This window comes from Muscardinus avellanarius (assembly GCF_963383645.1).
Source record: "Muscardinus avellanarius genome assembly, chromosome: 3".
Lineage (NCBI taxonomy): Eukaryota > Metazoa > Chordata > Mammalia > Rodentia > Gliridae > Muscardinus > Muscardinus avellanarius.
Window position 1 is genome coordinate 136989376 of NC_137788.1, and position 18501 is coordinate 137007876.

The 18501-nt window shown below is 36.0% G+C and overlaps 1 protein-coding gene across 2 annotated transcripts in view; it reads right to left on the reverse strand.

The window, feature by feature from the left end:
- Nucleotides 1-18501, reverse strand: part of MYO9A (myosin IXA) — a gene marked incomplete at both ends in the record, with an annotated part of 187408 nt that overhangs the window by 43605 nt on the left and 125302 nt on the right. For both annotated transcript variants that reach the window (XM_080693311.1, XM_080693312.1), the window contains 6 exons: nucleotides 1713-1760; nucleotides 3331-3519; nucleotides 7948-8064; nucleotides 8553-8776; nucleotides 9361-9494; nucleotides 15036-15148. In XM_080693311.1, the coding sequence (XP_080549437.1) occupies nucleotides 1713-1760; nucleotides 3331-3519; nucleotides 7948-8064; nucleotides 8553-8776; nucleotides 9361-9494; nucleotides 15036-15148 (825 nt within the window). The remainder of the gene's footprint in view (nucleotides 1-1712; nucleotides 1761-3330; nucleotides 3520-7947; nucleotides 8065-8552; nucleotides 8777-9360; nucleotides 9495-15035; nucleotides 15149-18501) is intronic.

Consider the following 18501-nt stretch of genomic DNA (forward strand, 5'->3'; position numbering starts at 1 on the left):
AAGTACCCAAAAGAAAAGAAACCAAACTACCAAACTAATGCATGTGTTTCTATGTTCATAGCTGCACAATTCACCATAGCCAAACTATGGAAACAGCCAAGATGTCCATCAACAGATAAATGGATTACAAAACTGTGGGATATGTACACAATGGAATTTTACTCAGCCATCAAAAAAAAAAAAAAAAAAAACTCAATTACATCATTTTCAGGGAAATGGATGGAACTGGAGGACATTATGCTAAGTGAGATTAGTCAGGCACAAAAAATAAGAAATCAGATGCTTTCCCTAATATGTGAGAGTTAGGGAGAAAAGAGGAGCAAACAAGAGAACCTAAAGGAGGAGAAAGGAGGGGGGAAAAGGAAAATCTCTAAAGCTCACAATGTACTTAAACATATCGAAGTCAATCACTAAGCCAAGCAAGGGAGGGAGGGACGGGGAGGGAATGGGGTGGGATTTGGGTAGGGGTTAAATCAGCGATGAGTACATGTTTGTACACACAAGTTTTTTACCCCAATAAGTTGTATGAATATAATGGCACCAATAACAAAAAATTAAAAAAAAAAAAAAGATTGCAGGTTCAAGGATGGCCTCAGTAACTGAGCAGGATTCTCAGCAACCTACTAAGAGACCCAGTTTAAAAAAAAAAAAAAAAAAAAGCTGGGTGTAACTCCAGAGGCAGAATGCCCCTGGGGTTTAATCCCTAGCACCCAAACAAAATAAAATGGCAAACAAAACACCACATTAGTAACCACTAGAATAGTTATAACAGAAGATAGGTAATAACTTTTGGTGAGGATGTGAAGAGACTGGACATCTCAGAACACTGTAGGTTGGATTCTAAAATTGTGTAGTCACTTGTCAAAAGAATTTGACATTTTCTGAAAATAAAGTTTAAACAGTTACTACTATTACTTAGTAAGGAGTCATTTGCAAAAAAAAGAACTATGATTCCAATTTTTTCTGGAGATGTCCAGAAAAAGCAAAACAATAGAAACATTAGACTTAATTAAAAAAGAGATCATAGCCGGGAGTGGTGGTGCACGCTTATAGTCCCAGAGTTTGGAAGGCTGAGACAGGAGGATTCCACAGGTTCAAAGCCATCCTCAGCAACTTAGTGAGACCCTGTTTCCAAATAAAGTATAAAATAGGTCTGGGAACATAGCTCTGGGGTAGAAAAGCCCCTGGGTTCCACCCCCTGTACCATCAATCAATCAAGCAATCAATCAAGATCATATTTGTACCTTTATAAGTAAACTTTTAAAAAAATCTTTTAAGGAAGGAACCACTGAAAATTTTAAGAGCAGTCATTAAATTCAGAGCACAATGCCACTCTAAATTTTTTAAGGCATTATTAACCCTCCTCTCCAGGGACCTGAAAAACCTATTCCTTAAAAATATCCACAGAGGGTGATCATGTTGGCATATACCTGGAATCCCAGTACCTGGGAGGCTGAGGCATGAGGATTCCAGATTTGAGAAGAGCCTCATGAACAAAGCAAGATTCTCAGCAAACCAGTGAGACCTTGTTTCAAAACATAAAGTAAAAAGGGCTTAAAATGCCACTACCATACACACACACACTCCACAGAAATTTTGCACAATATGGTTCAAGCCAACTGATTTTTTAAAAATTACTTTTATACACAAACACACACACACACACACACACACACACACACATACACACACACACACAAATTATAATTTACCAGATCAGTCTCTTTTTTCCTTCTTTTCTTTCTTTCTGTTTTTGGCACCTGACGGGATAAGAAAAAATAGAAAAACTGAGATAACAATGACAAACATATGTTCTTACTTCTTTGCAAATGCTGAGCTATTTGTTCAAAAGGCAATAAACTACTCTTCAAGAGTACAATGCTAATAAGCAAATCTGTGAAAAAATTTAAGCTTGATAAAAGAGTGCTAATAAAAGTAACAATGGAAGAATACTTTAGATAATTATTTTCTTTTTTATTTATTCATTTTGTTTGTAAAATCTAAACAGAAAGTACCAATAAGTGGATATAAGAAGTTTAGGGGAAGGAGAATATAGTTTAAAGGGAAGCTGTGATATGAGAAAGAGTCTGGAACATATCACTTCCTTGAGTGGAAAACAATGTAGAGATTGTTCTCTTTTCAACCTCTGTCCAGAAGCCACACCTTTATTAACTAAAATGATTATTAGGTGATTAATTTTAAAGAGTATAAGATGTTACTTTCTATATTGTCACCTGGAAAAACTCTACCACTGAGCTAAACATAACACATGAAAGCTCTCCAATAAATGGCAATTCCTGGCAGCCATTGTACTGAACAATAGTACTGAACTATGAACCTGAAATCTATAAGCAAGCAGGGCTGTGTGATGCACACCTGTGAGACAAGTTACTCAGAAGGCTGAGGCAGGGAAATATCAGGCTAAATGCCAGTCTGGACAACCTACCAAGACTTCTCAAAATGAAATAAAAGGCATGGGGATGTGGTTCAGTGGTAGAGCACTTGCAGACCTAGGCCCTCGTTTGATCTCTGGTATCACAAAACACAATCTCCTTATGCACAAAAGCAGGAAAAAGACAAGTAACATTTTCTGCATAAAATAAAGATCTTAACCTAGATCTAGAATACAACTTTCAAGGAACTGTTTATATCTGACTACTTCAAAAATGATTTACAAATCAAACTCTTATAAAACAGAATAACTAAAAATAAAATGAAACATAATCGATACAAAAGATTGATGACATTCTTTATGTAAGCAGACACCTAATTATTGAAATAATTAGGTAAATTGAAGAAAACTGGTGACTTATCTCTTCTGTAATATTGATTTTATAAGATATTCAACAGGGCTAAAGCAAAAATTAAGCAAACTATCAAACATGCAGTATAATAATAGTATAATAACAGTATAATAGTATAATAATAGTATAATGCTCCGTTCATAATAGGTTATTATTACTGGATTTGCTGCAACCCACATTTTTATAAAAAATTTGAATCTATAATTGGTAGGTCCTTATGTAAAGGAGACTAGACAATATAATGAATCACATTTTTAAACAGTTTTCTAAAGGAGATTTAGGTACTAATCTCTTCTAAAGCTGAGTATAATCTTGGGATACAAGATTATATTTTAACTGAAAATACATTCACTGCTGAGGACTTAAAAAATAAAGTCTGAGAAACTTATAAAAAAGAATGGAGTTTGGAGGATCTAAAGTAATACCAAATTAACAGGTTCTCTGTAATGTTCTTCTCCAATATCAAATGTCCTACACAAACTCTTTTTAAAAGAATCCTTTTAGAAATCAAAATACATGTATTTACCTTCGTGGTTGTGCTATCTGAAGTCTTAAATTCATTCATATATTCATCTAAAAACACTTTAAAAGTGTTGACCCAAACTCTCACTGGAGATTCACACCAATCGCGCTGCTCAAGCCTCATGGTCTTCTCCAAAATCTGTTCAAACAGCGCGTAGAGGTCTTTATACCGTATACTTTTACCATCATCCATCTAGTAAAAAATGACAGAAGAAATGTAGGTTTTATGAAGAAATTCCTTAACACTGAAAAGTGACTAAACTTATATTGAACAATATTTAGACTAAAGATAAGACTAAAGAATTCTGATATACTTTCTAATGACCATGAGATCACGTGGTATTTGTAAACTCCCACTCTAGTTTGGATTGGAAACAGAATAAAATTGGCGAAGTTTTAGTAAAATATCTAACAGTTAAATAATGTAAAAATTAAGTGAGACCTGTTAATTGCTCCCTTTACGTATGGCTTTGTAATTTTAGTAGTTAAAAAGATTATTTACATACATCTTATTTACTAATCCCCCCATATATGAACCTTGGATAGTACTACTCTAAAATTGAATGCATATCTACATGGATCCTTGCCTACTAATACATTAGGTAACCTTTATTTTTCTGAAAAAGAGTGACATATGATGTTTCACAGAAACATCATATTGCAAAGACATTTAATTAGAATTCCTTTTAGTTCATTTATGTAAATGAACTTATGTAAATGTACATAAGACCTGGGAATTTTATGAGAAAAAAAAGGAGCTTTAATTTTTTTTTTTTTTTTCCGGGTCTGGGGATGGAACCCAGGGGCATTTGACTCTGAGCCACACCCCCTGCCTTATTTTTTATTCTTTATTTTGAAACCAGGTCTCACTGAGTTGCAGAAGGCCTCACTAAGTAGCTGAGGCTGTCCAAGAACCACGATTCTCAGGTCTTAGCCTCCCGAATGGTGGGATTACAAGTGTGCACCACCATACCTGCCTTTGTTAATTTATTTTGAAATAGGGACTTGCTAATTTGCTGAGGGCCTAAGTTGCTGAGGCGAGCCTCAAATTTGTGATTTTCCTGTCTCCGTCTCCCAAGTACTGGGATTACAGGTGTGCACCACTGCCTGATTTACTCTTTTTTTATCAGCTGGATGAACAAAATGAGCAAAAGTATTATATAAAGTCAGGAGCGGAGGCGCACACTTCTAATCCCAGCATTTGGGAGGCTGAAATAGGATTGTGGTTCATGAAAAGCCTCGGCTACTTAGGCCTTTGCAACTCAGCGAGACGCTGTTTCAAAATAAAGAATAAAAATTAGGGCTGGGTGTGTAGCTTGGAGGTAGAATGCCCCTGAGTTCCATCCCCAGGATCGCAAAATAAAGTATTATATACATTTATAATTTATTTCCTTCTTCCAGTTTGGAGTTAAACTTCTTTGTACAGTTTAAGAAAACTACTATTAAACATTTCTTTATAATAATGTCTCTTTCGAAGTGATCCTAAGTACACTAAAGTATCCAATATCCCTCTGTCCCTAATACAGGTATGAACCAGAAGAGGAAGAGATACAAGTGTTAAGTATATGGGCAGGATTAGAAAAGAGTGGACAACCTTATTCCTTCTCAAACCTTATAATTTGTCATAGTTGATTACTTCTGCTATAGTGCTATAGTCTTTTACTCAGACTCTCTGGTTCCTGTTTTTTCTTTCTTTCTTTCTTTCTTTTTTTTTTTTTTTTTTTTTTTGGTGGTACAGGGGTTCCTGGAAACCCATGCCCAGCTTCTGATTTCTGTTTTAAACAGCCAAAAATCTTATACTAGGGAAAATTTTAAAAGTACAGTATGAGCCGGATGTGGTGGCACACGCTTGTAATCCCCGCACTTGGGAGGCAGAGACAGGAGGATCGCGCAGGTTCGAAGCCAGCCTCGCTGGCTTAAGAGACCCTGTTTCCAAATAAAAAATATAAAAATAGGTCTGGGAGTGTAACCTGGAGGTAGAAGAAACCAAGAACCCCAGTACCACACACACACACACAAAAAAAAAAAAAAAAAAAAAAAAAAAGTACAGCATGCACTAAGTTTTCCTGGTTTTTTTTTCTCACAGTGAATTAAAGAGATTGAACCAAAAACAAAATAAAAAGACAAAGTTCTGAATTACTATTTATAAAATAAATGTCAACTTATAAATCCTAATAGTGATTCAATAAAACAAAGCATTACTATATACTTTAGCACCAAAAATAAACTTTCTAAAACATGAAAAATATCATGTGAAAATTTAAGGCAACTTTTGAAAGGGACATAAAATGATATATAGAAATCAAAGAACATACACTACCATAATCCCACTGCAGAAAAAAATGTACAACACATCCCACACACAGAATTTACTATAGCTTGACAAGGAGCGAAAAGAATTATGACAAGTAAAAAATACTAGATAGCCACTGGGTGAAATAGAATAGTACCCAAGATATATGAAGTAAAAATTTTTATTTTATTCTGGAATTATAATTATTTATTATATAAGGTACAGAGTGATAGGAACATACATGCACACATATCTTGGAGCATTCTCCTCCTTTACCCTGTATTTGTCTTTCAGAATGGAATTGGTAATTTAATATAAGTACATAACACTATTAAAACTGTTACATTTTTACCTCTCTATTCCCTCTCCCATGCCCCTAAACCTCCTCCATCACTCCATTGGCGCCTCTGCTCTTCTATCTGATGTTGCCCTTATTTTCCAATTTCTATCTAACTTCCACATATGAGAGAAAACATACAACTATCTGTATGTTGAGACTGGCTAATGTTGCTTAGCATAATATTCTCCAGTTCTATTCAATTTCTTACAAATGACATAATTTTGTTCTTCCTTATGGTTGAGTAAAATTCCATTGTATGTATATATCAGTTTTGTGATTCATTCACCTGTTGATAGACACCTAGGTTGGTTCCATAATTTGGTTACTGTGAGTTGTGCTGCTATAAACATGGATATGTGTGTATTGCTGTAATATTCTGACTTCAATTCCTTTGGAAAGATGCCATGGAAAGGTATTGCTGGGTTCCAATCTTTTGAGAAACCTCAACACTAATCTCCGTAGTGGCTATCCTAGTATGCAGTCTCACTAACAGTGTATAGGAGTCTCCATTTCCCCACATCCTTGTCAGCATGTATTACTGTTTGTGGTCTTGAATGTTGCCATTCTAACTACAGTTAGATGAAACTCAGTGTAGTTTTGATTTCCTTGACTACTATTGATGGTGAACATGTTTTCATATAGTTATTGGCCACTTATACTTCTTCTCATGGAAGTGTCTATTCAGTTTAATTGCCCTTTTTTATGTACCCAAAGCGCAAAGATATTTTAGTGCTTGTTTAAGCTCTTTGTTATTCTAGACATTAGTACTTTATCACAAGGGTAGTTGGCATTCAATAGGCTCTCTCTAGATTCCTGATGGTTTCCTTTGATGCAAAGAGGCTTTTTAGCTTAATGTTATCCCATTTATTGTTTTTATCTCCTGAGTTTTAGGGGTCTTATTGAGAAAGTTTCTCCCAGTACTACAGGTTTGGTAGGCCCTATGCCCTCTTCTAGTAGTTTTAAAGTTTCTAGTTTAATTTCTAGCTTTGACCCATTTTGAGTTGATTTTTGTGTTGGGTGAGAGGCTGGGATTTAATTCCATTCTTCTAAAAATAGATAACCAGTTTTCTCAACACCATTAATTGAAAAGGCTTTCTTTTGTCTAACACATACTTTTGGTGCCTTTATCAAAAATAAACAGGCTATAGCTATAAATAAGAAGTTTTGTTCCTGAGTCTTCTATTCTGTTCTGTTTGGTCTGTGTATCTGTTTTTGTTCCAATACTATACTGTTTTTTTAATACTATTTCTTTGTAATATAATTGAAATCAGGTTTTATCATACCTGAGGCATGGTTCTTATTGAGAATTGATTTGGCTATTTAACCATTTTTGTTTTTTATATGAATTTTAGGATTGATTTCTCTAGATTTGTGAAGAATGACCACTCTATTTTTTTTTTTTTAAGGTACTGAGGATGGAAGCCAGAAACATTTTCCTCTGAGCTACACCCCTAGCCCTAGTTTTTTTATTCTTTATTTTGAAAGAGGGTCTGAGTTGTGAAGGACCTCACAAAGTAGCTGAGGCTGTCTGAAAACTGCGATCCTCCGGTCTCAGCCTCCCTAACACTGGGAATACAAGCGTGCACCACCATGCCCAACTATGACCATGGTATTTTAATATAGATTGTACTGAATTGGTGGATTGCTTTGATAGGATGGCCATTCTGATTATATTTATTCAGCCTAAGAGTATAGTCAGTCTTTCCATCTTCTAAGATCTTCAATTTCTTTAGTGTTTAGAATTTTAAAGGTACAAAAATTATCTGTAAGTGGGGAAATGATTCAAGATGGAAAAGGAAAACCACTCAAGGAAATTCAGAGACACTATTATCTGAGGTTATTCAGTATATTTTTCCTTTACTATACCTAAAAAACACACAAGGAACAGAGAAATCTCTAGTTGAACATGGCCTCTGTATTATCTACTAGAGCATTATCAAATTTTTCATAAGTAGAAATATTGAGTATATCCTAACATTCTAACTTACCGCTAATGCAGATGAATAAAAGTTGAAGATATTTTGTCGAAATTCTTTCAGGGCTTTTTTAAATACAACATCCACTAGTGTATCTTTTTTGCTATCCTCATTATCTAGGTCATTCATCTGGGAAGCATAGAAAGAGTTGCACATAATTACCTAATTAAAAAGTGGTAAATACAACAGCAGAATCATATTGTCTCATCAATAAAGTCTATCCTAAAAGTGCAAGCCACAGACTATAACGAGATCAAGGTAAAAGTATAACTATATAGCCAAGCTATTATTACTACTAGATGCTCTAGGTCCTTTCTAACACTGTATTTTTTAATAGTTCTGATACCTTAAAAACAACTGCAAGTGTGCAACCACAGCCTCATCATCATATAGGAAATGTAATGTGACAATAATTAAATGAAAGTTAATAGTAAAGCCTAAAACCACAAATCCTATCTATCCAGTCTGACTAATGCATATCCTATTATTTCGTATTTTTCTAATAGAGAACAGATCATCTAACTTGATGAAGCATATGTAATCACTACCTCTAGACGGCATATTCTATTCTATCTGTAGCTAAAGCTACTCAGCTTCAGAGGCCACGTAAAGTGTACCTTTTTCAGAAGAAATTCATCCATGCTTTTTAAATCACTGGCACTTGTTATGATTTGGACAGAGTCAGTTTGCCAGTGCAAAGAATCCAAAGCCACATTGCTAATCTTCACATTTCGCTTTCGCTTTGCCTTTGGAGAAGGTTCTTTGTTCTCTTTGAATTCCTTCCGGTAACTACCAGGCAGTTCTGGGCTCAAAGGAGGTGTTGGGTGATACTGAGTTAATTCTACAATTCAAGACAGAATACCCAAAAAGTTATAGTTAGTAATACTGACCATTAAAGTTTCTTTAGTAAGTAACAGAAGGAAACAAAAGTATTTGAAAAGCAAAGTAACATTAATGTTTTCAGTCAAGCATATATTAAATCAATTCAAATTGCACAACAGAAAATGCATTAAATAACTACCACTGAGGTAAGGGGGTTACTGGGAATTGAACCCAGAGGCATTCTACTTCTGAGCTACATTCCCAGCCCTTCTGATTTTTTATTTTTAAACAGGATCTTGCTAAATTGCTGAGGCTGGCCTTGAATTTATAATCCTCCTGTCTCAGTCTCCCAAGCATTGGAATTACAGATGTGACCCACTACCCCCATGGAATTACTTTTTATAAATTATATAATAACTCCCCCAAAAGCTATGGTCTGATACTGAAAACCTAGGTAGAAGTGTCTTGCAGAACATTAACCTAGATACTAATGAACTCATTACCAAAGAAGGGAGAGAAGAAGGGAGAAAAAGAGAAAGAAGAAACTTTCAAGAAAGAGCAAACGGAAATTAAGAGAAGCTACACTCTCTGTCCACTTTTTACCATCTGGAAACTGATGAGATGGAATCACTTCTGAGCCAGCTGACACATCTGACTGGGTGGCAGGTTTTACTCTTGTAGTTTTCTTCTCTCCTTGTTTCCCTTTGGCCCAAAATCTCATCTTAGCTCTCTGAGGTCTGTTTTAAAAAAGTAAAGTAAGAATGGAAATCAGCATGCCCCAGTGATATTTGTGTATCATTTTGCAAACTTTTCGTGTATATTAATTAGCTTTTAACCTTCACACATTTAAATTTACTCTTATGCTTCAATTTTAGACTTCAACTTCTCCTGAACAATAGATAGTTTCCTAATCTTGAATAAAGAAATATTAAGACTCAAAGAAGTTAAGCTGGGCATGGTGGCGCATGCTTGTAATCCTAGTACTTGGGAGGCTAAGAAAGGAGGATCACGGGTTCCAGCCTCAGATACTTAGTGAGGCCCTCTGCAACTTAGTGAGATCCTGTTTCAAAATTAAAAATTAAAAATAGGGCTAGGGACGTGGCTTGGTAGAATGCCCCTGGGTTCCAAAGGAAGAAAAAAATAGTTGTTAAATAATTATCTAAAATAAAAGAGGTAGAAAGCAGTGGAATTAGGATTCCAGCTCAGGCTCTATGATTCCCAAACTGTGCTATCTTTTCATTCTCATATCCCACCCAGCTTGCATTTAGCATACAGACAATGTAACAACAAAGAAAAAAATTTTTTTTTTGATGGGGTGGTACTGGGGTTCCTGGAACCCCTTCTACTTCCGGGCTACACTCCCAGACCTATTTTATATTTTATTTGGAAACAGAGTCTCTTAAGCCAGCACGGATGGCTTCGAACCTGCGTGATCTTCCTGTCTCCGCCTCTCAAGCACGGGGATTACAAGCGTGTGCCACCACACCCGGCAAAGAAAATAATTTTTAATAAATTGTTATCAACCAATAACTCAAAAAGAGTTAGTTTACATAATTTGTAATTTTCTTCCAGGCTTTATCTATAAGCATGCCAATTTTAACATCACTACAATCATACTGTAATATAATTTAAAATCATTCTAGTACTATATAATAAAAGCTTTAATGTTACTAATTTATATTCATAGGTTAGCAATACTATAATTTACAATAGTCACTATTTATTTGAATTCTTATCTGGTTTTAGGCCCAGTGTGAAGTGCTTATGTAGGGTTATTTTAATTATAACAAGTTTACTTTTAACAAAAGTTTACTTTTAATATCCACAATCCAAAAACTCTAAAATCCAAACTACTCTAAAATATACAACTTTGAATGCCAACATGGTATCACAAGTGATAAACTTGACACCTGACATTAAGTGGCAGGTCACAGTAAACATGCATGCTAAATGTATAACATAAAATCACCTGAAGGCTATGTGTGTAAGGTACATATGAAACTTAATTTTCCATTTAGACTTGGGTTTTATCCCTAAAGTATCTTATTACATATATGTGAATATTCTAAAATCTGAAATTAAAACATTTCTAATTCTAGAAATTTGAAGAACAGATACGTACTAAAATATTTTACATTAAAAACTGGACACTTAAACATTAGATAACTTTGCTAAGGTTAACCAACAGTGAACAAAAAAGTTGAGATTCACACCTACTATATTTCCTCATCTTAGTGCTTATATACTCCATCAACACATAAATCAAAGACTACCTCATGCTTATTGACCATATTAGACATTCTGCCAGGAGGGTTATTTGTACATTAATTTGTGAATGAATAAACTTACAAATAATTTTTTTTGGTGGTATTGGGGATTGAACCCAGGGATATTCTATCTCTGAGTTACATACTCGAGTAGCCCTAACTTCTATTCTTTATTTTGAAACAGGAATTCAATACCAGAGGCTAGTTGTGAACTCAGCCTCCCTAGTACTGGCATGAGCAACCATACTGGGCTTTAATTATATCAATTTAAAAGGGTGGCCTCAAAGGAACAGAACATGGGCTGAGGGTGACAGAATAATGCTGTTGTTTGTAATAAGCCTTATAAAATAATTTCTCTTTATAAGATGTGTATAGTTAATAATTTTTTTGTAAAAAAAAATAAAAAGAGCTGGGCATGGTGGCGCACGCTTGTAATCCCTGCGCTTGGGAGGCGGAGACAGGAGGATCATCCAGGTTTGAAGCCAGCCTCACTGGCTTAAGAGACCCTGTTTCCAAATAAAAAGATATAAAATAGGTCTGGGAGTGGAACCCGGAGGTAAAAGGGTTCCATCCCCAGTACCACCATAAATAAATAAATAAATAAATAAATAAATAAATAAATAAATAAATAAATAAATAAATAAATAGTGCGGAAGAGAAACAGTACATGTAACTTAGAAGGAGATAACCCAGCCAGACGTGGTGGCGCATGCTTGTAATCCCAGCATTTGGGAGGCTGAGACAGAGGATCACGGTTCACAGACTGCCTCAGTTACTTAGTATGGCCCTCTGTAACTTAGTGAGACCCTGTTTCAAAATAAAGAATAAAAAAATAGGGCTGGCGGTGTAGTTCAGAGGTCAAATGCCCCTGGGTTCCATCCCTAGTACCCCCCCAAAAAAACCCAAAACCAGATAACCCCTTAAACTTGTATTTCTGTCAGCCCTCTAACACCTGTGATTTTGGGTTTTTTCATTTGTTTGTTTTAATACTAGGAATTAATCAAACTTAGGGGTATTCTACATCTGAGCTAAGTCCTATTTTATTTTTTTATTTTGAAACAAAGTCACCAAGTTGCTGAGGCTGTCTGCAAACCTGCCATCCTTCTGACTCAGCCTCCGAGCACTAGGAGTACAAGTGTTCAACACCACACCCAGCTGATTCTTCTGACATTTAACATGCGTATACTGCTATCATACTGTGACCACAGATGATTAAACATGTTCCACCACACCAGGCATGATAGCTATGCTTGTAATCTCAGTACTTTGGAAGGCTAAAACAGAAGGGCAGGTTCTCCACCAGCCTCATTCAAATTAGTGAGTGAGAACCTTTGCAACTTTGTGAGTGAGACCCTTCACAACTTAGTGAGATGTTTCAAAATAAAAAGTAAAATAGGGCTGGGGTAGAATGCACCTGGGTTCCACACTCAGCACTAAAAAAAAAAAAGTTCCACCACTACTCCTATCTTTTCTCTATACCATAAATACTGTAATTTTAGTTAGATCAATATTCAGAATTTACTTTAGGGAATATTCAGTATTCATTTTTATTATGTAATTAACAGTCAAGGCATACAATTTCCTACATGACCCACTCTATTCTGGAGTTTTTTTTTCTTTAACTTACTCATAAAAATTGCTTTTTAAAAATATTTTCTCACTTTTATTTTCCTTTCTTCTCCTCCCTGCCCCCCACCCCATAGTACTGGGGATCAAATACATGACCTCACACAGGCTAGGGAAATGCTCTAAAACTGAGCTATATGCCCATCCCCCCTTTTCTGCGGTACTGGGGATGGAACCCAGGGGCATTCTACCTCCAAACTACACCCCCAGCCCTATTTTGTATTCTTTATTTTGAAACAGGGTCTCACTGAGTTGCAAAGGGTCTCACTAAGTAGCTGAGGCTGGCTGTGAACTGAAATCCTCCTGTCTCAGCCTCCCAAATGCTGGGATTACAAGTGTGCACCACCATGCCCAGCTTCCCATCCCCCCTTTTTTATGATTTTTGTTTCTTAGCACTGGAAATAGAAACCAAGGGCATTCTACCTCTGAACTATACCCCCAGCCCTTTTTATTTCAAGATAGGGTCTAAGTTGCTATGGCTGGCTCTGAACCTGTAATCTTCCTGTCTCGGTCTCCCAAGTGCTGGGATTACAGGTGTGTGCCATCATGCTAGTCCCCAGGCCCTTTTTAAAAATTTGATGTTAAAAAAAATAAAAATTTGAGTTGAGACAGGTCTCACTACTTTGTGCAGGCTAGCCTTGAATTTGCAATCCTGTCTGAGCCCCCAAGTACCTGACATGGACTATTCATCTGGTTTACATTTACTCACATTTCTGCAGACAATTCACTTTCAAGTGTTTCCATATATATATATAATCTCCTTTTGTTTAAACATAGTAGATATTTTATCAGTTTCTTCTTCTTAAAGAAATCTCTCTCAGAGATGAGGTTCCTAACCTGCCCCAATCTGGAGTGTCTTCCTTCACTGTGCAGCTGAAAAGCTACTTTCAGTATCATAATGGATTCTTTTGTTTCTTTCATCTAACATGTTTTTTGTTATGGGTCTAATTTCATTCAATATGCTGGTTACTCAGTGGGTCTTTCCAATCTGGAAACTCATGTCCTTCAGTTTTGTGAAGTTTAGCTGAATTATTTTATTAATAATTTATTTTTCTCCATTTTCTCAGTTCTATCTTCCCAAAGTCCCTAAGTCCCCATGTTCCAAATATGTACCCCAACCCTCAATAGTATCTAATAAACTCTAAATCCAGAGATCTTCTGTTTCATTCTTTCCAAAGAAAAAATTTCTGGGAGGACCAGTCAGATAGATATTTCTTTTTCAGCTTTACCAAGATGGCTTATGACTCAGATTTTTCTGTCTAATAAGATGTTTATATTCCGGTTTTGTTTGTTTTATTTTTAGTAATTTGGTCATTTTAGCTATGTGAAAAGAGGAAGTAGAAATTAAATATAAGTGTTTACCAGGTATATGTTCTTTCTACTATGTATCTTGCTTCCCAATTTTTTATTTCCAGTATACACTGTTCTGGATTTGGGTGCCTTGGAAAGGCCTCCACAATCAGTGAGAAAGTGTTCTATAACAGCATTATAAAATAGAAAGATTTCAACATGATCTTCAAGTTTTCAGTGAAGGCCCAAATGCTTATATGACACACTAAGAAACAAAGATATTTGTTTGAAAAATAAAAATCTATAAACTCTCTTAAAGAAAACAGGATTAGCCGGGCCTGCGCTTGGGAGGCGGAAACAGGAGGATCGCGCAGGTTCGAAGCCAGCCGCGATGGCTTAAGAGACCCTGTTTCCAAATAAAATAGTGTAAAATAGGTCTGGGAGTGTAACCAGGAGGTAAAAGGGCTTCCAGGAACCCCAGTACCTCCAAAAAAAAAAAAAAAAAAAAAAGAAAGAAAAAAAAAAGAAAACAATTATTTCCTAAAGTTTTCTTTTTTTCTAAAATACTTAGCTCAACTAAGTATCGCCCACACTTAGAATCCCTGTTACTTGGGAGTCTGAGACAGGAGGACAACAGGCTCAAGGACAGCCTCAGTAAGTAGTGAGACTCTCATCAACCTAGCAAGACCTGGTTTCATAATAAAAATAAAATAGGCCTGGGGTTGTAGCTCAAAGATAGAATGCTCCTGGGGTCAATCCTCACTACCACAATAAAATAAATAAAATAATTAGCTCATAAAAGAAATCAAGTCCAAAGCTTGAACATATTTCTAATCTTATCTGGTCTATTTTTTTTTCTTTTACAACAAAAAAACTACAGGTCATATAATGATTTGGAGACTTCCCCAAAATCATACTGCTAAACTTATAGGGATATAAAGCTCATTATATGTATTTAAATTAATATACACCCATCAATATTGGTACTTACTTCTTGAAAAATCAGTAAATGGAATTTAACTCAAAAGCACAGTATTTTTCCAATCAATTATGAAAGATTATATTACTCCTATTAATTCTATGTATACTTTATACCTTAAATCTGAATCTGAAGACTTCTGTCTTACTGCCAACTTTGCAATCTCTCCTTGAGACATAGTTTTATGAAGCTTTGCTTGTTCATCAATGGAAGAAAATCGTTGTGATGTCTGTAATAATTACACATGTGAAAGACATTTAAAAACAAATAAACATACGATAACACTATAATTAAAACTCAGATTATATAATTATTTGAGAATTACAGCTGTTTTGGAAGTAAATAAAATGCATTTGTATTATCCAGGAATTAACTGACATAATAGAACCTACTGAAAACTTCCTAAAGTAATCAGAAATATGAAACACTTGAGTTAATAAAAATGCTGAACAGAATACACCAGTTCATATTTTCTGACAATTTAACAAAGAATCTTATGAAGAAAGGAAAGAAAACAATCAAGACCATCCAAAGATGCACACAGAAGATCCAGGATTTGATAGATCTTGAAGACTAATTATTGTCTTTCGTACTTCTTTTTATGTATATACTTCATTTTCTACCAAAAGGCGTTAATTATTTTTATGGCTTAACTTACTGGTATAGATTCTTATATCCAGTCAAGGTACAAAAAAGCTAGACCACACAGAAGGTAAGAAGAACCAAAAAAACAAAGAAAAAATAATCACTAGCATCACTAATATTCTACGTTATAAATGGTTTACAAAGCTGTCAAACTGGGACCTGAAGTTCAACTGGTAATTCACATCCCATTTGTTCATAATGTGCCCCTCTAAAGACAAGAGATTCTAATAACCTATTCAAGTCATTTCCTAATATTTCATTTTTCTTTTTTTTTTTGTGTGTGTGGTGCTAAGGATGGAAGCCAGGGGCATTCTACCTCCAAGCTATACCCTCAGCCCTATATTTTATTCTTTATTTTGAGATAGGGTCTCACTAAGTTATGAAGGGCCTCACTAAGTAGCTGAGGCTGGCCGCGAACCATGATCCTCCTGTCTCAGCCTCCTGAATGCTGGGATTATAAGTGTGCACCACATGGCCCAGCTTACTATTTCATTTTTTTATAATCACAATATCCTTTCTTTAGCCTTGTGGTTTGCATGAATATGATCTTATCAACAGAAACAGAAGATATCCTATAGAGTTTAATTAACATATTTCTACTTCTGGCCAGGATAGAGTAACAAAATGACCTGTTTTACCCTTTTACCTGAAACATAACAAATAGACAAAACAATATAAAATGGCAGGGTTTTTCTTTGACACTGGGGCCCTCTACCATTAAGCTGCACTGCCTGCCATCTATCCATCATTCATTCATACATACATACATACATACATACATACATACATACATCCTTCCTTTTTCTATTTATTTATTTATTATTTATTTATGGTACTGGAGATGAAACCCAGGGGCATTCTAGGCATTCTACCTCTGAGCTATATAGCCCCCACCCCTATTTTTTTTTTTTTTTGGGTGGTACTGGGGGTGGAACCCAGGGGCTTTCTACCTCCGGGCTATAATCCTAGACCTATTTTATATTTAATTTGGAAACAGGGTCTCTCTAAGTTGCTGAGAGCCTAAGTAGCTGAGGCTGGCTTAGAAGCTGTGTGATCATCCTATCTCAGCCTCCCAAGCGTGAGGATTATAGGCATGCGCCACCAGGCCCGGCTTCAGGCTTATTTTTGAAACACGGTCTCACTGGGTTGCGAAGGGCCTCACTAAGTAGCTGAGGCTGTCTGAGAACTGCGGTCCTCTGGTCTCAGCCTCTTGAATGCTGAGATTACAAGGGTGCACCACCACGCCTGACTCTACTTGTTTATTTTTGATACAAGGTCTCAGTAGGCTTCAGAGGTTGGCCTTGAACTTGCATTCTTCCTATCTTGGCCTCTCAAGTATTGGAATTACAGGTGTGCGCTACCACACCCTGCTACAAGAGCAGTTATTAAGACAATGGATAGAAAACAAATGAAGTGGTCCCTATACCTGTCTCAGCTTACTGTCATAAGATAGTATGTACGCTGTGACACAGGGAGGGAAAAGTCAGGTGAAACTAGCTGAGTTAAACATATGAAGCTAAAAGTCCAAGATAACAACAACAACAAAAATTCTGGAGATATGCTGCAGAAGTTCTCCACTGAGTATTTAACTCAGTACTAACCAATACTTCTGTATGTTAAAACAATCCAAGACCAGGGAAAAGACCAATTAAAATGATTACAGACAGGTGTCTATCACTAAGAAATGGTAACAGTGCCTGTGCCCAAAAGCCAGAGTACATAATTTTATGATTCCCAGGGTACTGAACAAAGTACATAGAGGATCTTACCTCAAAAGTCAAGAGTAATTAGCCCTAAAATGAGCAATTTTGAACCTATCAACCTTTCAACCTTGAAAGAATAACCCAAAAGGATCAAACTGCTTCTGGGACCCAGCTCTGGAACTTTACTGGAAAATAAATCTAAAGAATATTATTTGAGGGGAAACACACACACACACACACACACACACACAGCAACCAACAAAGCAAAACTCACAATGTCAAGTATACAATAAAAATAACCAGGCGTGGAAACATGGGAATAAGTAGAAATATATGGTTCACAGCAAAGGAGAAAAATCAGTCCATTTTTGTTAAATCAAAATCTACATTTTGCCGTGCTTGTAATCCCCACGCCTGGGAGGCGGAGACAGGAGGACTGCGGTTCGCAGCCAGCACCCCCTACTTAGTGAGGCCCTCTGCAACTTAGTGAGACCTTGTTTCAAAATAAAGAATAAAAATAGGGCAGGGGGTGTAGCTCAATGGTTAAATGCCCCTGGGTTCCATCCGCAGACCCACAAAAAGAAAAAATTCTTCCTATCACATAATGCATAGAATTTAGTTACATTAAGTTCTAGCATAGTGAATGCTTCTGAGAGTGGAAAGAAAGAAGAAAAGTAAAAATTTGAGAACACTGTTGACATTATAGAACTCTTGACAAGAGGGTAGATTACATGTGATCAAAATGCACAATGGAAGCCAGGCGTGGTGGCACATGCTTGTAATCCAGAGCTTGGGAGTTGGGAGACAGGAGAATCACTCAGGCCAGTCTCAGCTGGCTTACCAGACCCTGTTTCCAAATAAAATATAAATTAGGTCTGGGAGTGTAGCTCAGAGGTAGAAGGCCCCTGAGTTCCATCCCCAGTACCACACACACACACACACACACACACACACACACACACACATACACACACAAAATACACAATGAAATTCTGTGCATTTCACTATATATTTTCCATCTCAATTATAAAATCATGATAATAAATCCAGGATCAGATCAATAGCATAATTCTATAATTAGTCTTACAAACAGAGATGTGGCTCCTAATGTAGTGCAAAAGGATATATTCATGACTTTATGAGGCAAGTTTTTCATAAAATTAAACTCAATTATGATTTGCACTCTGGATCTATATGGATATTCATCCCCTGTATTCCAGGCAAACTGGTATAA